This window comes from Apaloderma vittatum, unplaced genomic scaffold, assembly GCF_000703405.1.
Source record: "Apaloderma vittatum isolate BGI_N311 unplaced genomic scaffold, ASM70340v1 scaffold11237, whole genome shotgun sequence".
In the NCBI taxonomy this organism is placed as follows: Eukaryota; Metazoa; Chordata; class Aves; order Trogoniformes; family Trogonidae; genus Apaloderma; species Apaloderma vittatum.
In genome coordinates, this window is record NW_009724605.1 from 43,532 (window position 1) to 68,360 (window position 24,829).

A 24,829-nucleotide genomic window follows, 5' to 3' on the forward strand; every position below is an offset into this window, starting at 1 on the left:
GTGGCAACTGGAGATCAATCTCTAACTGAATGAAACGAGATTGGGTGAACAGTGCCATTTGGTCCCTTAATTTAATTTTATGGCATTGGATTATTCCAAAACCCAGGAGAACCTCACTACTACTACTCTTCTTAAAATACTTCAAACGTCTGCTCCACCATCATTTATTCACTTTCCCCATCTTCCCTCACTACCTCCAAGTTCAAAACAGCACATAGCACACCAATGGCTTCGCAGCCTCTGACAGATCTAGAAATCAAGTCTGCCTCCTCATTTTTCCCTCTGGTCTTTTCACATTCCCACTCACTTCACAAGATGTTCTCCTGGACAAAAGGCCTACTCAACTCACAAGTAACAGAAGTATTTCTTAGTTTTCCCTAGTTTTAGAGACCTTGTGAGAGTGGCTCACCACAGGTCTCCAATGCACACGAGCTCCTGCCTGTTACCTAATTTCTTCTTACTTACGTTCCTTACAAGAATCCAAGCTCGCCTTCACAAATAAAAAAAGTCACCTCAAATTACCTCATAGGAGCCTTGCAGAAAAAGCACGTATGCCACTGATGCAAGCTGTTACTGCTTTTCCTCTGTAACGTACAAATTCTTCATGGGCTACATGCTGCCCAGCAAAGACATCGAGTCTGGCTACAAACCTACGCTTTCGTAAAAAAACAAGGAGAAATGGGGACAAGGTCTAGAGAACGTTGTGTCGTAGGAAGAACTGAGAATGTGTTGGGATATCTCTGAGAAGGACAGATGATTTTACCCTTTTTTGGCAGTAATGTCATTCTTGCATGAGATATCCCATTTTCTAAGGTCACCCTTTAGAGGGATACAAAATTCTCAGGGTAGGAAGAGACTGAGTCAAAATCCTGTCGGTACTTTAGATATCTGAGAACAACTCACAGTAAAATTGAGAGTACCCTAAATGAACTGGAATTCCTCAAGTGGAGCAGAGTTGCCATGGCAGCTACCAGGGTCTGTGCTGCAGGATGAAGCCAAGACAAAGGGAGCGGCTAAACTAATCATGAACAGCTAAATCAGCTTGAAAATCTCTTTCCTGAGTTATGCTGCATGCTCTTTAGCCTCTAAATCTGGCCCACATCTCTCCCAGATGTATACCTAGTCAGGACTTTATGCACTGCTACTTTGCTTTCACCCTTGGTACGGCTCTGAAAATCTGTTCTGTTTTGGCATCCCTAGACCTGTTTCTCTAAAGCCCATCACTGAACTGGGTAATGATATGCCCTTCTTCCAGCAGGACCAGTGTTTCTGGCTGTGGAATGAAATCTCTGTAAGAACTGCATCATTCCGTGCTTCAAGGCATTTGCATGAACCAGTGAAGTCAGGCTTCTTCTCCCCAGTTTTGTTATTTAATTACATGTGGCCACTGCATGCAATTATGACAACAATTTCCCTATGTCTAACCTGTATTTTTAAAGAATGTGGCAGATGATGAGATCAGGTATCAACATAATGCAAATGTCTCACAGGCAGCCTGCAGGTTTGTCAATATTGGTTTTGGATGGTGTATCTCATCTCTAACTGTGAACCATCTCCTTTTATCGTTCAGAGAAGACCTTGATCACAGCTCCCATGAGAAATACAGACAGGGTGAAATGTCCCAAAAAAAGCATACCCTGTAAATTGATAAGAATGAAAAGAGAAATGGCATTTCCAAGAATGTAACCTCCCAGCTACCTCCCAGCTTGCTAGACCCTTAACTTTAACCTCTGCCCACAAACAGTTGAGAGCTGCCTGAAAATGAGCCAATAAGGCAGCCAAAAAGCACGATGTTCTTGTTTGGAAAAACATACTCTGCTGTTTACAGTTGGAGTCTTGCTACCTTCTAATGGACCCCTTTAATGGCCTCAGCTGTTGACTTCACTGTTAGAGTAGACAGACAAGGATCAACAGGAATAACAGAGAAGTCACAGCAATGGGAGGACAATACTAAATCTATCCTGCAGTTACACCACCTTCTCCTTTTGAGAAGGTGAAGCCAGACATAAGAAATCAATGCAGTGAGGTCATCTCCCAGCACCCCTGGAGTCAAACCCTGTGAGTCGTTTCCTTCATGCACTGCGTGACACTTGCGCACTGATTTATTTAAAACAAATGTAAAAACTTCTCTTTTTCAGTGAGGACAGTGAAGAACAATAAACAATTAAAGAGTTCCTCCATGAGCAGTGGAATTAATGAGCCTGGTCTCCTACAGATATATTTCGGATGACCCCTTTAGCTGCCAGTCTTCTCAATGAGTTCTGGCTCTTAGGGCAACAGCATAGGCTGGGGCTAGTTCGAGTCAGCTATGTCTGTCTGACTTACAAGTTGGCTCCTACCACTTAGAAAAGGGTTGGGAAATCCACTGATGAGGGCATGCAGTAAGGACACTCTCCTCATCGTAATTTTCATGAAATATAGAAGAACATAATATATCTGAGATTCCTATCACTCTTACAAAAACTTGCCAACAAGCTGTGGGAAAAAAAGCAAGGACTCACTGACAGGTAATGTGGCTGGAAATGCCTCAAATGACCAGAAAACCAGTGTATTGTTATACTTCAAGGCAGCATATGCCTCTGAAATCATCAATGCAAAAGCTGGTGATTTGATAAAAAACTGCAGGCCTATCTTAAGACTGCATGGTAACTTTCTTAATCTCTGTCTATTTAGAGAGATGAACTCACATCTGCTGTTTAAGACATAAAAGCTATTCTGCCCTCCTTGAGTCTACTCTTCATCATCTTCAAGGGAAGTACCAAGTAAAAGCAAATTCTAGGAAATGTCTTGAAGACTGATGTGGCTTGGAAATCTCTCTGCAGTTTCTCTTCATTCTCTCGAAGCTGTGCTCCACATCATGTAACCAAGTTTAATATAGTACTAAAAATAAAATATCAGAGACATTAACTTACAAGCAGTTATTCCAGCAAACATCTCAGCAAATCTAGGATCTCTCTCTTGGGAGAAGATAGCATCAGGCTTTTCCACAGACTTTCCACCCTCGTGAACGTTTGCTGGTATACTTGGAACAGGCACCTGTTGAGATACAGAGAGGAAGGTAATTCCCTCCATCACATTTGATGAAAAGGAATTCAGGAACAGTCACAATGCATTTTTAATTTTGCTGAGATCTGTTATTGCTTACATTTTAAAAGATCACAGGCACAGAAATGAAAACTTGAGAAATCTCACCTGAGACAAGTCGTAGGATGACAGCCCATCTCTTTGATGTACTTCAAGTTCTGCTTGCTGCTGCTGCAGTTGTCTGCAAAAGAGACAAAATGACTTTGTTATAAAAAACAATTAAGATACAAAAAGGAAGAGTCATGCTCTCCTATTTTACACTCTGAGTGAAACATCTCTCAGATGATTCAGTAAATCCTTTCCTCAGAGATTCATGGTGTTTTTTTCAAGATTTCTCATTGAGAAAGCTTGCACTGCAGATACGTAATGAGGCACACAAAGCGTTTTGCTGTAATAGCACAGAAATGTAGCTAGGTAAGTAATAGAGGGTGGAATATAACCTCCTTATAACGGATTTAAGAATTCACTACTAAGACAACATGAATGTCCTCCTCATGCTAATGATGAATATACCAGACCCCTTCACTGATCCTATGGAAGAAAACAGGAAACCTCCAGTAACAATAATGCAGAGTTACTCCAGTCAAGAAGAAAAAGTGGTCAAAACTCTGAAGCATGTCAGCCCAAGTGGAACAATCTGCTGAGTCAGAAAAAACTGCACAGATATCCTTCTTTCCAACAAAATCTATGTAACATGCTTTGGTTCTACTCTCCTCAGGATCCAAGTCCAGATTCTATTCAATTTTGAAAGCTTTTAAGGCAGTGAATGTCCAAAATAAATTGCTCGTGCTACCACATAAAATAAAGACTTTACATAAAATCAATTTGTGTTGACAAATGCTACGGAAAATACAAGTCTTCTTTTCATGCTAATCAGAACTGAACAAAAATATCTGTTGTTTAAATGAGATAAAAATCACTGGAAGTAATAGACTTAATCCAATTATATGAATTTAGGGAAAATTAAATGTGCAGCAGCAACAGAAAAATACTTCAAAAGAAACTGCCAGAGCTAATAAATGTTAGGGGCCATATGCCAGAAAATAAACTCTTCAGTGCTGAAAACTCTACAGAGCCTTGAAATGCACTTGACTCGTGTTTGGTGTCAGGTACTGCTACTTAACTACAGCAATTAGCCAATCATTGGAAAACACGAGATTTAACTGACAGGTGACCCGTAGGGACAGCATGCAAGTGTGGTAAGCCACACATATTCACATCCTACATGTGCAAATATTGCCTATTTATAAAAATGTAGGGGTTTTTATTTAGTAGTAATATATCTAGCATAGTGATCTTCTGAATCTATTTCTTCACTTACTTAATTCTGAAAGGATACAAATGCAAAGCTCCTAATTAAAAAAAAAATCCAAAACCCAGAGACAGTTATGATTGTTGCTATAAGAAATTTTGAAGTTCCTGTACCAAAACTTCTACACAAAAAGCCACCGTGCAGTACTGTTTATCAGAAATAAAACCCAATTCTCTTGAAATGAAATGCAAGAGTGCTACTGGTGCATTAAGACCAGAATTTTATGACTGCAACACGAACTTATGCCTCCTTGTTTGGCCTAACACCATCCTCATGACAGGTGACTGGGAACCCTACTCGCATGAGCGCAGGTTTGTGTGGTTGTTCATGGACAGAGAATCCCAGCTTTGTCCCAGTGCCGAGCTGGGAGGGCAGAACACGAGAGCCAGCGCTGGCTCGGAGCTGTGCCCAGGCTGCATCCAAACCAAGGAATAGCCCGTAATGGTGCAGCCACAGTGGCATCTTCACAACTTCATGCCAGGAGCAGCTCACGGCTAACAGGCTGGCTGGTAGCAGGCGCAACTCAAGGTTTCTGTGAGGTTCTTCCCTCAGCTGGCAAAGAAGATATAAACACTCTGCAAATCATGCTAAAACTCAAGAGATCAGGATAAGACGGAAGTTGGGTTGACAAGAGAGTAAGCAAATGATATTCAACAGCGGTCACTGTTTCTGTATGCTTCTGGCCTCTTTCTGAACAAAAAATCACCTGATGGGCAGGAATTACCACGTGGGGCTTCCCCCAGAAAAGTGCTATAATGTGACAGGCAGCAATAGATGAGATTTTGCAAAATAGCAAGATCATGGGTTTAAAACCCTTGAAAATTAGCATACGTTTTTGGCCACAGGCTTGAATTTTACATTTTTTTTTTAATCTCAATCTTCTTTTAAATTTTGAACCAGATACATTCAAATGTCAAGGGACCGAGAGATAAACTTGCAAAGTCAAATGACAAATTAGGCACAAACTGATGGGAATGTGAGGGACCACTCAAACAAGCTACTGAAGTAAGTAGCAGATTTTCCATCACTTGATGCTTTTCCAGAAGACGCTTTGCTTAGACACCAGTTACTAGGCTCCATGGCAAATCAGACAAAAATCTGTGACCTGCCACAAACAGAAGATAAACGGCCAAAAGCCTTCTGCTAGCCTTACGTTGTAAGAACACATAACACACAAAATCACCTTTGTGTTATGAATAACATGAAAAAAAGTCAGTCCTCCAGGTCATTAGTGCACCATGGATTTTCCACATTATTTCAGCCAACAGAAAATTCCTAAAAATTACCTCTGGAATGCAAATAAATTCTTTTTTGCAAGCATAAAATGCATACTTTTCCAATAGAACTATAGGAGGTAATTTAATCATGGCAAATCTACGGGGAAGTTTTTCTGAATACCACGCTGTGGGCTATAAACACCCATTAAATCCTGTTGTTAACGTGAAAGCTAATTACACTGTCTCATTTGTTTTTATTACCAAAGACTTGGTGTGTGTGTCAATAAACAGCACATTAGGTCTCTTCTGTTCTGTATAAAGTATGTTTTCTTGATTTAGCCATATACACACAAATGAGCCAAACAAAACAGCAGACTTACTAGTTATTTGTTTTGTAGGCACTTCTAACCTAGTGCTCCTTCGCCCTTCTCTATCTTTCATCTCTAATACTCGTTAAGCTGCAGTACAACATAAACACCACATTCTGTTAACAGCCCCGAACTTCAGGAGCAACCTCCCAAATCCATTTCTTATAAAAACCAAATACTTAAGGGTATCTTCACTGAACCTTGTGCAAGCTATGCTGCATTTAACCGAGATTAGCATCTTCTGCTGTTGTTTGCTGCTACTGTAAAAGTAGTTCAAATGATGCTTGAAATCTGAAAGAAACTGTGCAGCAATTCATGGACCGGCAGGCCAGGGGGAGCTGAGCGCTGCCATCGTAGCTGCTTCAGCTCTGGCCATCTAACCAGCTCTTCTGGCTGAGCAGTCAACACATGCCGGGCCCTTCAGACACCCAATCACTAGATCATGTTTGCAAAGATGATACAGAACAAGAACTTTTTAGCAGTTTGGGCAAAACTCAAATTGCCTTCTGCCTTTGAAACCAAATCCCAAACTATCCTTGGTTTTGATTTCAGTTTTAGTTTCAAGGGGTAAGGGAATGACAAATTTCCTAGCTCTACAGCATACCCAACACAGCAAGAAAGGTATCGTCCGGGTCAACAGAGGTCTGCTTGGACTACAGGAACTGGAGCTTTGAGCAGCTTGGTCTAGTGGAAGATGTCCCGGCCCATGGCAGCAAGGTTGGAACTAGGTGATCTTTAAGGTCCCTTCCAACCCAAACCATTCTATGATTCTGTGACCTCCTGCCTTACTCACAGGTTCCGTATGAAACTGGGAAAGCTTCTCTGGCTTGAACCTGTGATGGTTCAGCACATCTGAAGGTTCAGACAGTTAATTAAAATTTACTTCAGTAAATGTACTTGGAGGAAAAGGAAATATTCTATAAAAGTTCCTTTGACATTGAAAGGATTTCAGCTGATTTAATCTCTCTATGAACAGTTAAGTTGGCTGTTTTCCAGGCATCAGAGTAATCAAAAAAGGATTTGAACTTTAAAATTAACAGCCTCTATAGTAGGAGAGAAAGAATACTACTGTATCCCTAACAAGCTATTTTTATGTAATACAGGCACACATATTTCCTGTGTCTGGTTTGGACAAAATGGGAGTAATAAACACCTTGGGGCTGCCGTTGTAAAATCCTCTTTCAGAAACTCAAAATCTCTCTCTTTTAGCCTACAGTTTCGACATTGCCCCTGTGAAAGGGTCTCTCTTACACTGGCCTTGAGTGATCAGGTAGCCCATAGATGGCACAGGGATCATGAGAACATAAGTCTTTAGCACCACCACCACAGACTGGAATTTTATCAGAATAGTTGATCTTTTTAGTATTTTGGCCCATGAGAATCCAAAAGGGAAAGCATCTCCGGCACAAGCGCAGGCTGAGCCATCTGACAGGCTGCTCCAGCAGTGACCTGTGCCAGCTCACCCAGAGAGAAAAACCTGGAGACACAGGACAAGTGTAGGATTCATAAATGCACGTGGTACAGCATAGGACTTTGAGGCTTACAAAAATAATACATCAAAATTTCCATAAAGGTCAGAAATTTTTTTATCCTCTACATATACATATACTCCTATCGTTTTATCTACCACCGTGATAGGTTATTTTATTCAAATGCTGCTCTACGTGTATATTAAATAAACACTGATCACAATAAGTGTTTCTTTTTGGAAATCAAACAGTCTCAACTACACAGGAAGATGTGGTCAAATGGGGGAACTCTTCTTTTCAGCCAAACCCGGCACAAATGCTAAATGTTAAACGCTTCACTTCTCCAGGAAGTTTCTCTTGGATGACTATACCCAAGTGAAATGGAGAGAAGTTTTCTTTTCTTTTTTTTTTTTTTTGCAAGGAACAAAGTGAACATTTGAACCTAGTGTTTCGTTATCCTTCCGCACCAAAAGCAAGTTTGGGAAGTTGACTGTTTGAAGCTCCAAAGGAGTACCTTTAAAAAAAAAACAAAAAAAACAAAAAAAACACCACCCCAAAACTAACAAACCACCAACGACAAACAAATCTCTGCACAACTGGAACCACCACTGCCCTCTACAGTCTTTCGGGAAAACGGTGTTCACTGAGCAACACAAAAAGAGACAGATTCTGTTGAATATAGAGACTGAGCATATATATACTGTGGCTTTAAACTATCGTGCGTTAAAAACTGATTTAAACCTAAAACTTTTACCTTTACCATTTCATGAAGAATTTTTAACTGCCTCAAACCTGTATTTTATGGAGCTGGCTAGGTCATCACTGCGATAGACAAATCAAAATTTGTCTCTGTGGCGAACTGCCTACCACTGTGCAGTGGAAGGTAGCCCTGTGTGGTCTCCGTATGAAACACTCTGCTGGAGCCAGAGCATCAGATGCTTCCACCAACACGTAAAGATGTCCACGTATGCCGTGGTCAGAGGGGAAAATCCAGCCCCAGCAGGGGCTGAATGAGGAGGCGGAAATCAAAAGTTACCGTGACGTACAACTCCGCAAGGCATCTAGGAAATTGGAAGTCAAAACATGACCCCAAATGTGCAAAAAAAATAAATAAATCCAGGAAGAGGCAGAACTGCAGTACACTACAGCAGTCCTCTTTGGAAATCTGTCTGAGAAGTGGCACAGAACATGGGGAAAAACAGAAAACAGTTTGAATAATGCATTCCTTCTACTATTCAAAAGCAGAGGTATAATGGGGTGTATCTTGCCGTAAGACTAGAACATTTTCTACATAACAGGAAAGAGGAAAAATCCTCTGTCAAAGTAGCAGCAGGCAACTTCCATATTAGGCCAACATTTCTGGGTTGTTATTCAAACCTAGCAAGAGAGATATAACGAGAGCCAGAAGCTGGCACAGTCCTATTCATCACAGTAAGCGCTGTGATGCCATGCTGAACTGTATAGTGGAGGCTTGGAAAAAACATTCCCAGAGCCAATACAAGTCTACAGACCCACTTTTTGATCTGCGCACTCTTGGGAACAAAGCACAATTAAGCCAGCCTGGGAGAGATTTCAGAAGTCACTTTTTATGTTGCAGGCCTGTTTTTTGCATATACGTGGAAAATAAATAGGGGACAGCAGAAATGTGGAAATATCTATTTTGATGCACAGTGCAGACAGGGAGATATTTAGCTGTCTCACTTCAAGACACACTTGCTTGTTTTCAAAGAGCTTAACTACTTGGTTGTTAAAGCCTGAGTTCAAACTTGACCTTTTGGGTATGAAGAAAAATCTAAGCAAAGTCATTGTGATGCTGGGTTTCAAGTGAGTGAAAGCACAGTCTTTCTAGTCCAGGTATGTGTCGTGTCCAAAGGAACAAGTCAGGGAACACCCAGAGACACTTAGCAGCTTTCTAAGCTCAAATGCCAAAGCCCCAGGGGTTTGGTTTTGCAAGTGGAGCTCCCTGCATGCATCTCCACTAGTAGACTGCTCATTCAGCATTTCCATTATACAGCCTAACAGGTTGAGATCTTAAAACCAATAATTTCCTCCAAGCTAAAAACTTGGCAAAAAGTCTTTGGTCAGATCAAAAGCAGATTTTGTTTCAGAAACAGGTTAAGTTTATATTGGAAAGAAGAAATATTTATATTAAGAAAACCCAACCCACACTATAAAGCAATGGCTTTATCAAGGCCTGATTAGCTTCTGCAGTTACTGGCTCAGAACTCAGGAGGCTCCAAAAGCTTCTCTGCTCAGTTACAGAGTGACAAACCTCCATCACACTCCCAGGGTGACTCTCCTAAGAGGCCCAATGACAGACTTTTGAAAATATTAATTCAAAGACAGGATTATTTAATTTCCCTCTTAAGGGGTTGTATCTGTCCCCATACTTGAGGATATTCCACCAGATCTCAACTGACTGTCAGGCCCCTTCCCACTCAACTCTTCCCACCCTGCCTTTCTTACTGCGAAATAATGTTGCCAGTGTTCATAGGGTGTAAGAGTAGACACAGCTCAAGGAGAAGACTACGGAATGGTATGGTCACAATGAACACGGATACGTGATTTTCTCTTCGGCTTAGGAATCAGGCTAACACTCCTCCAGCATCAGGACAGCTGGTCTGCTGCTGGAAGTCTGTGCTCAGCCTGGATTGAGATCAATGGGCTTGTCTAATGACATAACAGATAAGTGACGTTTCTCTCCCAGCACAGCCAGGCCTTGGAAGCATCACAGGATAATGACACAGAGAAACCAGCTACGTTGTGAGATCTCATGATGCAGAAAAACCCTGTTGCAGAGAAACAAATGTAGCTAGAAACAGGCTACCAAAAAAATCAGAACGTGCTTCACAGCAAAAAGCGATGCTTAAATTCTTTCAACCACATTATGTCTGGAAAGGCACATACTGGAAAGGCACATACTTCACATTAGTATTGGTGCAGATGATATATTCAATCTCATCGGAATAAGGATTCTGAAACGTGAAGCTGCTGGTTCTGATCAGCATCCATTCCCGGTTTTTGGTACGAAAACGATACATCACGGACAGGACTTGACCTTTCAGTTTCACAACCTGCAAAACCATTTGGAAAGGTTAACAAAAGGAGATTGCTGCCTGCTGTGCAGAGGAATACTCAACAGCAGTAACCGGTGCATTTTCAAGTTAAATTACAGAAAGCTATGGACACGGCAGGGAGATTCTTAATTTGAAGAGGATAAGCAAAATCTGATTCATGTTTGCAGCTATTTCCTTCAGAATGAAACCCTCATGCCTTGTTCTATAAAATGCCATTTGGCAGTCCACATACAAGAAGAATACAGATTCAGGACAACCAAGGTTGTGCTGTTATCCCCAAAGGGAAGATTTAAGGAGGTTTTTCACGTGGAATGCTTATCAAGAGATTGACAGAAACCAAACTGAGGATCTTTTAAATGTTTATACATAAATCATAAATGAAACATTGCAGCTGAAAAAAAAGTCCACAAGAAAAAACATTTTGAGTTTGATTATCTGCTCTTCTGCTTGGATACTTAGCTATACAATTTATATATATGACATAGCAAATCACACATAAGCATGAAAATTTAGGAAAATGCTAAAACGGCTTTTTTTTTAGAAACCATATATGATTGTTTTGAGGTTTATTTCCCAAACACATTACAAGACCACCTACGATGGCAAAGTGCTCATAAGAAACAAATGCTTCTGGCTTTCAAAATAGGAGCAAGCCAGCCTCTGAATGGAGAGAACACCAATCAGACCCTGTCCATTTTAATGTATTAATGAAAACAGAGAGCAAATTCGTTGGTTAGACAGCCTATTTGTTCATGACTAAGAGTTCAGATGCCTGGCAATACTCAGTTCAAAGTCTGACTTTGGTAGCTGAAGTTTTGTTGAAGTCATTAGTTGGGCATCAAAGGAGAAGTAAGAAGCGGCAAACTGAAGAAGGATGCCGAAACCACTACTCGCATGCTGGCACTGCAACTGCATTTTATGTGCTATTTAACAATCCTAGTTCAAGTCAGAATAAAACTTAGATGGTATGAAGTCATGCAGCTGGCCATTACCTGGGCTATCCATGTTTATTTTTTATTGCTTTTCCACCAAGCTATCCCAGGGATGACTCAGGGAAGGAAAGGGAAGGTGTCTACTGCACATTAACGCCACATCTTATTGTGGATTCTTAATCCTTATCCACTAGAATTTCTTACTAGCCATGTGCGGCCTGTATTTTCTAGAAGCAGAAAACCCACTATTTACCGTCTGTCTTTATCAATAAGCAATTAGATTGGGAAAAATGCTACAATCCTCTTTTTTTTCAATGGTCTGCATTCCAAATTGATCAACTGGATACAGGATTAAGTGGAAAGATTGAAAATAGAAGACACAAAAAGCTTTAATAAAGCTCAGTAAAGTTCGAAATAATACTGAGGTAAATGCTGGGGTTTTTTTTCCTTAAATGCTTTTGTAGTTTGAATTCAGTGAATGACAGTCTTTTATCAGCAGTTTTCTACTACCACACCCAGCACAAAAAACACAGAGCTTGTGTAAAAGTGTCCAATCTCAATAGCATCCTACTGGATATAAAATAGCTCTATTCTGGATCCTTTGATACTAAACTCTATTTGTTGATCTTGGCCTTGGGACTATCTTATTCTGGCCTGATTCTCCCACCCTGATGAATGAATTTATCTTCCCAAGGAAGTAAAAGCTTTGACATGGATATTGGCAATTGACCAAGAACTGCAAAACCCTCCCTCCTCCGTTCCATACCAACCTGGTTCTGATACTGTCAGCAAATTAGAAATGTCAAGTTTTCAGAGGCTTTTAGTAAAAAATGAGTTTATTGGAAATCCGTTACCATTTTAATGAAAATACTTCTAAGGCCAAATTAACAATAATAAAACAAAGTGCAGTGATCTATTGTCCTGAAGTCTGATTTAAGCAAACACTAATTCTGTAATAATATATTAAGCATAGAGATAGCTGGTGGGAAAATCCTGAACTGTTATAAAACAGTGCACATAAACAAGACAGTTAAAAAAATTTCAAAGCAAATGTTTAACCTTTACTTTCTTACATTCTTTGGAAATAAAAACCACCTGGTGCATAGCTTAACTGTTTACTTCAGTCTTTTATTGCAGGATTGAAATAACAGCCCTGATCACACTGCTACTGTACTGAACAAAAATACACCAGAAAAGGAATTGCCTACTAAAGAAACAGCTCGATATTTTCATAGATTGGACACAGGTCAAGTGGACAGGAATTTTCCCTTCTAAGCTGCATTTTTTCCTCCTGTCTTTCTGTATGACCTTAAGCAAATCCTGTAGGTCCCTGACTCAGTATAAGTCCCTATGAAAGGGAGCAGTAACATTCAAGTCCTCAGCAACTGAGTTCAGGGATACACCAGCAGCCTCCCAAAACCCGTGTTCATTAATTTGACTGTTAAGTTAGTCAGCCCTTCTGAGCCCCAGGCAATCACTTCAGAGATGGATGTTTGATGTGTTATTATTGTGTCTTGGATAAATTAGCAGGATCCATCAATTGGGCTTTAGTGGAAAACAATGTATGTGTCCGCACTGATTTTCTTGCGCCACTGAGGCCAACGGGCACAAGTTCAGGGAGGTGACCCAGCAAAAGCAATTAGTCCCTTAGCTAGCCTACCTGGCAAGTCCATCTGTGCTAGTCAAAGGACAGTAGGAAAGGTCGGGTGGAGGCCAGGGAGAAGAGAAGAAGTGGGAGTAGCCCTGACCCCTGGTAGCCATCAGGTATGTTCAGCTGCAGCATCACACCCCCAACCGAGATGGGGGAGAGATCATGACTGGGTGTGGTCACTAATTTCAAGCATCAAACGTTCACAGGCTCCTGCCAGTGAATCAACATTTTGAATTTAAAAGGTCTTTAGCTGCTGTTTGAACTCAGTGTGAAGCAGATGCAGAGTGCTCACAGTCTTTTCTGCTAGCTCAGCAGTGGGGCTGGTAGTCTCCACCTGAAGGAGGAGGTGGTGAGAAACAGCTCAAGAGCACTGATTTCTTACACTGTCTCAAACACTTCTGTAGAGACTGTAACTTCAGTTTCACATTCTCTTCTATGGACACAGAATATCATTTAGCTGTTCCCCCCAGAGAGGCTTTTCAAGGTCCATTTTTGCATGCCATGCCTGAATAAATACTTGGCTATACAAATCATTTTAGAAGTCACTTCATATCCATGCTTCACAGCTGAAAATACATCTCAGCATCCAGCACAAGACGGATCAACAAAACTTGGTTGAGCTACAGGCTGCTGTCAGAAAATCTGGAACCACTTACATCATCTGAACCTCAGTGATCAGTTAAACATACTACCTCGTGCTTTCGACTGCAGGAAGGAAGGTGCTGAAAAGATCAGCAACAAGCGGAAGGCTTGGGCAAAGCACTCCTACAGCACGTCCCAGATCAATCTGAAACGATAAGCTCTGCAACGGAATAAATGCCTTTGATATAGCTGATGTAAATGTGGCTCACTGTAAAAATGAATCCAGATCAGTAACTCTTTCCATATGTTGTATTTCTTCTGTTATTTCTGGCTGCATTTCAGTTCCTAATAGGGAGAAGGGCCAAACTCTCTATTGATGTAACATGGTGCAATTCCATTAAAGTATGAAGCATCTCATTTATACTAGCAGATAATTTAGGTCATAAACAATCCAGCATTTCAGAGGAGTGTAACTGCTTTCAAATCAATAGCCCACACTGGAAGTTAAACACTTTCGGCTACCACTCAACATAGCAGGATCTGTACAGGCCTCTTCAAAACAGCTCTAACTGGTAAAAAGAAAACAAAACATATAACTAGGTGACATTTCTGAAAACATAGCGAACAGATGCTGCAGTTTAAACTATTATTTATGAAGCTTAACTGATTAGTAACTGATTAACAAATTGTTTTGTATCTTACTACTCCTTCTGCATAACAAAAAATACCTTGAAATAAAAAATAAAAGCTACTCCTCTGAACAAAATACTAGCAAAAATAATAAATAAAGGGCAGAAGAAAAGGAGCAAGATGCAGCACCTGTTGGAAACTTTCCCTCAGATGGCTTTGATCTTCAGGATGGCAGAATTCTAAAATATCTTTCCCCAGAAGATCCTAGAATAAAAGACAAAACTTTGTAAAAAGCCCAGACCACAAAATTAATCCATGTGCAGATCTGCAAGTGACCCCTGCAGACACTAGATCTACCACCATTAATGGAACTGCTCAGTTAATCGGGGATGAATCATGCAAACAAGGTTTGTAGGCATCATGCTTCACATTATATCTGTACTGTTTTATAGATAAGTGTATTTTCAAATTTTAAGTGATTTTTTTAATACCTGTGAAATGGTGTCTTGAAAAGACTGACATCCTCTACTACAGCTCATTTTATGGCACTAATTTTTTGTAAAAACAGTTTCTATAAAGCTACCTAAAATAAAAATAAATGGGAAAAACAAATGAACAAGAAATGATTGTTGCCTCTAAACTGCAACTGCTGGCAGTTATCCAAGGGTGAGCTGTGGCAGTCAAGAGTTCATTTACTATTCTGCCCAGTTCTGTGACTAGCCTCCTATTCAGAGAAGCAGATGTAAGCCTAAAGAAAAAGGGATGCCATAAACGATGTTTGTTTACTGTTCAACAGACTGATAGAAGTAAAGATCTACAGGACTAAAACTCTCTCCAAGTGTAGTTAACTTCCTTTCACAGAAATGCCTTCACTGGAATGCCATGCAAAGTTTAAGGCATCTTATTGTTAGAATTCTAATTGGATCTTAATGGTATAAAGAGATACTCCGCATAAAAACTAAATTTTACACAGGCACAGATAGTGAAGAAAAATGCACATTTAATGCACAAACTACGGATTATCAGCTACAAATATTTCATGTTTTGCTGCTTTGGGTTTTAATACACAAACAGAATTTGCTTCTTTAGCTGTAACCAGTTTGCAGCGACTCACTGACCTGGGGCTGGTAGCCAATGACACTGATGCACCTTGGGTCGACGAAGGTGATGACTCCATCAGAGTTGTGTCGAGACAAGAACTCAGTCGGGACCGACATGCCATTCATGTCCATGCACACTGGAGAGCTGGTTACCTATGACCAGTGAAGACCACAGTATTTAATCCACAGAATGGTCACCTTAAGTCAAATTTGATCATGTAGCTGAAGAACATAATCTGTTGGCAAAGTGCTAACCACTGAAGGAAGTCATCAATAAAACAACTGCACAGATAAATGACACAGAAGAGCCTTTAGTCTAGTTCGCAGGGCAAATACCTCACCCATGGCACCTACTTGGGCTTAATAGCACAGGAGCAAAACAAATACACCAGAAGTTCCCAAGAAGAAGGGATATAGTAACAGTGTAAGTACAGCTGGATTCATCTCACTTTGTGGCACCACTTTAAAGCAAGGCAGCTCCCTTCCTAACTTCGTCAACTAAGAATGAGAGACTTGCAGAGAACAACTCAGTCCACCCGTTTTAGGACAGAAAGGTCAGTCTCTAGAACAGGGCAAGTCATTGTCTGTAGACATAACCAATAGGACTAGCTTGGACTAAACACTCAACTGTCAGCTGAGCTGAATCTCACCTGAAACACCCGAAGAACCTGAACAAAGTTCTCCAGAGGCTGAGGTAGATGATATGAAGTTAGCAAGCGGCTGCTCATGGTGAAAAAACACAGTCCTCCTATAAATGCTCCTGAAATCTCACCAGAGAGAATGATGCATTTCCAGTTCTCTGCCTGAAATCTGGGCAATCAGGGCACTTCATATCTATTCATTCCTACTGGGTCAAAAAATGAGACCACTGTTTTTCTTACAAGTTCCACAGCTATCTCTATCAACAAGGTCCCAACGCAAAAAGAGCAAAATCTCTTTTTTTTTTGCTGCCTTGAAGGAGATTAGCCAGTTAACTGTAGGACTTTGATCTGCTGTTACAGAAAAGAGCTTTTAATTTGTGCACCTTGCCTCCTTTCTAATTAAACCCACCCACAGAGCCTCCTCTCACTCTCCCTCATGTACCTACTGGCTCTTCTAACGTAACAGATGTTTTGACACTCTACACGTTACTAATGCGATTTTCTCGGAAATCATCTTTCTTTGGCAGCTGTAACATATGAATCCCCATAACCTCCCTCTCTCCATTACATTACCCTTGATTATAAAAGTATGATTAACCTAAAAAGCATCATACAATACTTCTGTAGCTGTGCCATCTCAATGGAGACACACTCTGCAGAAATGCTAACACTTCCAGTAATGTGTAGGTTGTTCACCTCAACTAAGACAGGTTCGTCACCTGTGCTCTAATCAAAGGATCATTCTACCTTGCAGAAAGAGTGATGCCATCCTAGCAGATGGCAACGAGTGCAGGCCAGCAGGAGATCATGCAGGAGGCTCAAACATGTTCACCCATGGCAGAATTCCCAGACCGGGAAGATAAAAATTGGCCTCGCCACGACTGCTCTAGCTCCTGCTCAGAACCCTCATCAGCAATGGACAAAGGAAGAAAAAGAGCATCAATTACAACTGTCTGACAAAAAGGAAGTAAAATGTTATTCTCACAGATATCTCGGCTGACATCACACCTGAATGCACACTACAACGCACATCGAGAACAAAGCTAATAGGTGGGAAGTGCCTCCCGACTGCCTTGTCCCTACGAATTTCAGAATAACTCCTGCACTCACAGTTTCTCCAGTAGTTGATTAACCGGAGAAAGAACGAATGAAGGAAGAGCAGGCAGCATATCGCTGTCTTTGGGAGCCACCTTAACCTACCATCTGCAGCACCTGTACTCCCACATTTCTCACATTGTAGAATATCCTAGCCCCATGCACTCTAGAGGACAGCAGGTGTGTACATGCTCACGCTCCAGGAACATCTTTCCCTCAGTTGTTGGGTTAAATACACACACGCACTAAAATCACATTTTCATTTTGCTGTTGACATGTTCTAAACAAACCCTGCCCAAGGCAGGGGGACTGGTACTACATGGTCTTTAAGGTCCCTTTCAACCCAAACCATTCTGTGATTCTCTAAGTCACTGGCTGCACACCAGTAGCAAGGTGCTTTGTATTTTGTAGGCATGTTAGAAATTACAGTCTAGTACCGGAACTTGTGCAAATCTTTGCAACTAAACCACACCACTGATGACACTTTCAGAAGCAGTCTGTATAAGGAAAGACTGGCATTACCTGAAGCCTTCCTATTGCCACGAGGCAATATTTACTACCTTGTCCCACATCAGCGTCTTCTTCTGGTATAGTCATTCCTAAAATAAATGATAATAAATACTGTTATAATTAGCAAATTGTGATGAGGAGAGATGCTGCTGGCCTGGTTCTATACTACTCTAGATGCTCCAAATCATACAAAATGACCTTATTTCCTTGTTAATGCATTATCCATAGGTTCAGATCAGATCATCTTTCTCAGTCATGCTTAATTCTACATACCTCACTTGTATATACACTACCCAGAGCAGATATTTGGGCTGTCGAAGACAAAGTAAATAGAAAAACTCCATTACACAGCCAGATGGACAATAACATTTCCATGAGTACTGCTCCTCAGCATGTTACTGGAACCCTGTGGTCACTCAACACATTCAGCGAATGCACATTATGTTCATTATTTTTTGTGAATAATGTATTACAATAAGCCTTAAAAACAAGACACAGGCTAGATTTTTCATTCACTTTGTGCTCATATTTAACAGCTGGTTTTACTTTTTTCTTTAATGGGCTAAATCTGGGTCGTTACTTTGAAAGACTGAAAAAATGTGGATGCTTTGCTAACAGTGCTTGTTTCAGTTGTGTAACAGGAGTAACTATTATAAACATAGAAATAATTTCAAAACATACACGTGTACTGATTTCCATCTCTGTGTTTGACAAATAGAAATGTTCAGATTAACTCTGTTTACTTGCTAGCTGGCTCGGCCTTTGGTCAAGGCTATTTCCCAACTCCAGTTCTGATACATCAATTTCCTACAAAGCACTTGAAAAAACATCTTCCAAGAGTGACACTGCTGACTTATTTTAAGTGATCTGTAAACTCTTTCACAAGGCTTTTCAAGGAATTCAGTTACAACAGGCAGTGAATCATTTAAGAGGCTCTCTGAAGCATCAATGAAATTAATTGCAAGGCAGCTACCAATTATGAAAGAAGAGACACTTTATTATAAAAATTTATAATTCCCAATGTAAGTCAATCTTTGGACCATGCAGAAGATGACAGCAGACAATTTTCTTAAATGATGCCTCTGAAAAATGACTAGAAATGCGCTGAACGAACTGAAGTAGTCTCTGAAGGAAGTTATCTTGTATCAAAATAATGGAATCTTAGCTGATGATCAGTTTCTAAGTAGCACTTTACAGGTATTTTTTCAGTTCCCACTGATTTCTATAATAAAATAAAATATACAAAGTATGAAAGAAAAAAACCCTGCACTTTTGTATAATACATTCAAACTTTATTTATAATGGAATTCACAATTCTGGTGGTCTAACTTCAACTGGGATTTTATCAGGGGAACTCAAAGCTTTACAAAGGAGGAGCATTATTGTCCCTTTTAACAGGTGGGAAATTGAGGTGAAGTACGAATTACCACATCACACCCTACAAGAGGTGGGCAAAACACCCTTGTCTTCTAGACAATGAGTTTGCTATCCAGAGATACAAATTTGGCCCTGAATTGCCCCTTAGCTTCTAAACCTACGGGATATCCCTCACCAAATGCTGGGATCTGCCTCTGACATGTTGTCTTTGAAGCTGTTTGAGAAGATGAAGGTGGCAGTGTGTGACCTTGCATGTACATTTAAACACGTATGCTAAAAATAACATTGAAAAGAATCGACAAGTTATTTTTCAATGAAACATTATTTTGTGCTTCCAATAAAGGTCCCTCTGCGGGTTACTTGGGACCTGAACTTTCACTTGAGATCCTTCACCTGATTTAAACCACCCTTGAAATGGAAACAACCTGCATTTACCCTCCCCGTGGGACTTTTCTGCATTGCCTCCAGTTTGCGACTTTATCCTTCAAGCAGTTAAATGACAAAGCCCTGTTTTGGCATTTTGTGCGCCACTATTCCAGTTAAGAGATTCATATTACTGAAGTATTTTGTTTTCCTTCCTTGCTGTATTTATACACAGATTATTTCTTCAACACAGGACTTAGTAATTACCCAACGACAGCTCCAGCAGGCAAAGGAACTGTATTTGGCCACCCCTTGAGAAAAAGAGAGAAAATTACCCTGACAAAGCAACAGCAAACACATCTCCTCAAAATTGTGTCCACTTGAGACAAAATTTTGGCAGACACGTGGCTGCTATCTGCTCACATACATGTGGGGTGCCCAGGAGGACGAGCTTCCAAAACTAAACCCAGACTCCTCTACATACGCAATTTTAATTTAAAATAGGTAGAAAACTGTTAACTGAGAATTGTGTGCAGTTTGCAGGGGATGTTATCTGAAATCTGGCAGTTTCACCTTACAAAGTGGTGTCTAGACAGTGCGAACTGAAGACAAATAAAATGATGCCGCAGTTTAGGAGGGAGCATGAGGATGCTGACTCTGCTGCAAAAGAAACGCAGCAGTGCACGAAAACAACCAAGGGAGGAAAGGAAAGTTGAAAGGACAAATGTTTTAAAAGCCGGTACCTGAAGCAATCACAGTTACATTCAGAGAGCTCAGTACAGGTGGTCCAATTTCAAAGATGGTGAGGGATTCTGGGGTTCTGCCACCTTCGGAGGGTTTTCTTGCTGGATGGCTGGTACTTCTGAGAATTAGGCCACTTAAACACAGGGGCCTAAGTGCTGTTCTAAGGAGATAGTTCTAGGCATTCTAGTTGGATAACCTTAACCCAAAGATGAGTTAAGGAGTTTAATGGAGTTTTCCATTTCAGAAGGACAATTTAAAGTATTTTCCCTTGACTTCAAAAGCTTCTTCAGTGGCTTCCTTCATGGCACAGTGTATTGCGAAGGACAGCAAAGACACCCTGCTGGACGGCTTCCACTTCGCATAATCACTTTTCTGCAGTTTTCAACAACACTTTCCTTTTTAGGAACTTGGTCTGTGCTTGGTACTGCCCAAATAAACTCAAAGCAACATAAACAATCTCCAAAAATAAACCTAGCTAAGAAACACAATTTCTGAAGTCACTCTGTTGGCAAGGAAGGCTGTTGTTCCAATTTTCACCTTTTTTTTTTTGTGAGATAGATTACATTGGGTCGGTATAACACATTGGAAAATGTATTAGATGGGTTATCCCACACAGCACTCCATGAATAAAAGCCAGTCTGCCTGGAATTAATCAATATGTGATCCAGTAAATTGCTAACTCCTCCCTAAAAGTGCCCAGGGTAAAAATACGCCAAAATGATTGTCTGCAGGGTAGGTGCTTTAACTGACAGCATTCCACAGAGGGAAATTGTTTTCCTTATTCTCTGATAGTTACAAAGCTTCAACTGTGGGTATAAATGAGATGCATTGGAAGATTTACTCCTGCTTTAGCATTCTTCCTGTTGAACATACTTCAACATGGACAAGTAGATAAAGAGATGTGTACTGTAAAGATATGTGTCCAGCTTTTAACATAATGTAATATTGCTCCTTAACATCACCATCCCTCCAAAAAAAAGTTGCAAAAGCCTCCAGGAAAGTAGCCATGAAATTGATCTTTAGGAGACATCAACAAAATAAACATAAATTATTCACATTCTTTACGTGTAACCCCAAGAAAGGCTTTATTTCCCACCACCAAATATACGCTCCTCTTGAATAATAAATACAGCGCTACGCTTGTTCAAGTTAATATCAACAATTTGCAAAGTTAAGTCTGCAACTGAGCATCACAACGCTGTGCTGTTAGAGGTTATATTTAATTTCCAAGTGCCGTTTATGCCAGCAAACAGTTTCCCACAGGGTAATGGCATGTGTTTGTGTGGACATACGGAACTTTTTAGTTTTTCCAATGAGCTCCCACTTGGCTCTTAACAACAGCACAGTTTCATTTTCTGCCTTCTTTAGCCTTCTGCCCCATATTTTCTGCAAGACACAGAGCAGTGCTAGTGGATTTGTGGTTTTACTTCACTACACTCAAAACTGAATTATTTACGAGTCTTTAGAAGGATGTAATTGAAGTGTCCAGTGGTCACTAGCAATCCCCTGTTAACGCCAATCTCCACCTGAACCATTTCTGACAGTTACACGCCTGCATGACACTGTGCTGTGTGACTTGATCTCCCACACATAAGAATGGAAAAAGGCTTTCACAAAAAAGGCTGTGGATGTTTACAGCATACCAAGGGAAAATCTCATGAAAAATGCCAATAAAACCTAAATTCTTTTTTTCTTTTTTTTTTCTTTTTTAAAAAAAGGCCTTAAAAATTACAGCACTGCAAAGAATATTCAAGTAACTATTTTGTTTTGTATTGGAAGAGGGAGTACTTTACAGAAATGTCCAGATTCTGGCCAAAACTTTAAAATAACCTAACAGCTTCGGCATGCTGTGGTTAAGACATTACCGTAAGTCTGACTTGGAAGACTAAAATGTTTCTTTTTTAAGATAAAAAATGAAGGAAAAAAAAAAAAGATTTCAACATTATTTGAAGTTAACATTATTTGGGGACTTTTTATTTGAAGTTTTCGAAATATCCTCTATCTAAGCCTTTTCTTGACTAGTTTTTCTGCAGTTCCTGGTTTTGATTTACAGAAAACTAACAACATCCTGACAGAGTGTCTCTTTTCCCTCCACCAAATATTTTCCATCAATTGTTGTGGCATGAAAAAATCCAACAATCTATTAGGAAAGTATCATATGGACCACATAAGATTCATTTCCTTCCAGGAATGAGATATTCAGAAGGTAAAAAAAATAGAAGAAAAGTAAATGCTTGCTTAAGTTGAAAACTGAATAATCAGGAGGTCAGCATTTCTCACTTTTGTGAGAATAAAAAAATAATAAACAAAAAAATCGTTGGGCTAGATGTGCAAAGTGATTTCACATTGACCACAGAGCCATAATAAAATTTAATTTCTACTTCAGATCTGTGAAAAAAACCCAAACTAGTCCTCAAAATATGCCACCATACTGATGCCAGCTGTCATTAGTTGTCACTCATTTAAAGTACTTGAATAACTTAAGAGATTTAGCACAGCAGCACTGTCAAATCTTATAGTCTATCACACTAATAACGATCACAGAGCAGTTCTTGTCTTGATATTTCTGTATCAAAATTGATTGAGTTATACTCAGTGTAAAATTAGGTATACTCAGTATAAAAAAAAATTAACACATTGGCCACAAACAATGCAATACAGTCCAGAAACAGAAAACACCAGGTGTTAAATAAATCAGGTTAAGTATAGATTAAATGCATTTGACAAATATTAGTTATTTTGTTTATGAAAGTATGTTTTATGCGTTTTGTGTTAGCTGTATAATGCATGTGGCACACTGCATGCTCTGGAAGAAAAGGATATGGAGTTTATATTAGAATGTTCACTTGGCAACTGAAAAATAAATGAAAATTATTTTTTCCATAGTTGAATTTTTAAACAGCTGTGATTTAGCACAAACCCATTTAAACCCAACAATCCATAGACAATGCAAAGGCTGAGGGCTTGCTACTCTCTAACTGATTTGAACACAAGTAATTTTATTACAGGGTAGAAAGGCCTTAGCAAATTCAATTACTGCTGCAGTTACTCCATTTGCTTTGCAGATTATGGTTGAATTACCATTGGGAATGAGAACAAACACAGTGAAGTTGCTACTTATTTACACAAACATACTGGGGACCAATTCAGCCCACAGATATTCCCATTCAACTCCAAAGTCAATGGATACATGACAATCACCAACGCAAAGTGGGGAAGACTGGGAGGGCAAACAAACACTCATGAACGGGGCCCTGGTTCAGTACTCGAAGTCCTCAGAAAGACACTCAGGCATGACTATTATGAGTAACAATTTGCATGGTAACATAAAAGACCAATGAAATTCTACATGAGGCTGTCAAAGGCGCTATAGCTTGCAGACATTAACATCGTGGAGAAGCATTGGAATATCATAAGGGAACACGATGTGATTTTGAGGAGTAATAGAAATGGGCTGAAATTCAACATTACTAAATGCTTAAGCATGCCCTTGGGGACTAGTAACAGCCATAGAATACAGCAAGAGAAATGGGACGAAACTTCGTATTACTAATTGAAAGATCACACAATGCAAAGCTGTTTTTGCTAGGAACTAGAAGATCTTGAGTTGACAAGAAAGATGCAGCCTGGTGAACCATATTTCAGGTGATTTAGGATGCCAGCAGGATGCACTATAAAAAAGAGAAGTATAGTATCTTGTATATTGCCAGTCAAGATAGGAAATATAATTTTCACCATACACCATTACAATCTCACCTGGAACAAACATGTACAGTGCCACTTACCCACATTTGAAAAAGCTAAGTGAAAATACGAACAAGTGTGGAGAGAAGACGCAAGGATAAAGAAGAGAATGCACTGTGAGAATGGAGATCAGAAGAAGTGGGCTGGTTTAATGGTGCAAAGTTAAGGCTGACGAGATATGACCTTCTTCTGGAAATGCCCCAGAACACTGGAGACAGACAGAGATACAGGGCAGGGAGACTCCTCTCTGATCTTTGTTGAAATATAGTTCAAGAAAACATTGGCATAAACTTCCCATAAACTGAGGACTGGAAATCAGTAAGGTTGTTAAGCATGCGAGAGCACGGAAGTTTCAGAAGAGCTGGAGACAGGGAAAACACCTCACTAATGTAAACTGGAGCTTACAACTTGATACCTGGCAACAAGGCACTCCAAGACCTAGAAGATCCTTTGCATCCACGCTCCTGCACTGCAGCGCCCACTCCCCTGCAGAAACGGTGGCTGAAAGACACACACTGCTGACTCTGTAACCTAGTGTGGATGTAAGATCATACGTTTGCAGCTCTGCATTAGCAAAACAGACCCCTGAAGAGTCTGATCTCTTTAAATGTCCCCTAACACACATCAAGTTTTTCATCCAAGCTAAGAAAGCAGTTGAAAGAAATCTCATTTGACCTGCACCTCTCTGAAGAAACCCCCATAAAATTCAGTTATGTTTGGAATTACTGGCAGAAAAGTTAATCTCTTTGTGGAAGAAAAGAACCCCAAACCCCTTTCATTTGCATAGAGCAATTTACACACACTTTGCTCTCGCTCTTTTGAGACAGAAATTAAATTGAAACATTTTGACTCTACAGCGCACTGAAGTATATTAAATCCTATTAACAACAAGAGAGGAGGTTTTCCTTTTCCTCCAAAACTGCAATTCAGCAG

General features: G+C 40.1%; 1 protein-coding gene across 1 annotated transcript in view; it reads right to left on the reverse strand.

Moving 5' to 3' along the window:
• The window catches only part of ARNT2 (aryl-hydrocarbon receptor nuclear translocator 2), a 74,468-nt gene that overhangs the window by 11,221 nt on the left and 38,418 nt on the right, over nucleotides 1-24,829 (reverse strand). The window contains exons 8-13 of the mRNA XM_009872580.1: nucleotides 17,681-17,757; nucleotides 15,441-15,575; nucleotides 14,512-14,586; nucleotides 10,373-10,524; nucleotides 3,193-3,265; nucleotides 2,913-3,036 (exon numbers count right to left, since the gene is read on the reverse strand). Of these exons, the coding sequence (XP_009870882.1) occupies nucleotides 2,913-3,036; nucleotides 3,193-3,265; nucleotides 10,373-10,524; nucleotides 14,512-14,586; nucleotides 15,441-15,575; nucleotides 17,681-17,757 (636 nt within the window). The remainder of the gene's footprint in view (nucleotides 1-2,912; nucleotides 3,037-3,192; nucleotides 3,266-10,372; nucleotides 10,525-14,511; nucleotides 14,587-15,440; nucleotides 15,576-17,680; nucleotides 17,758-24,829) is intronic.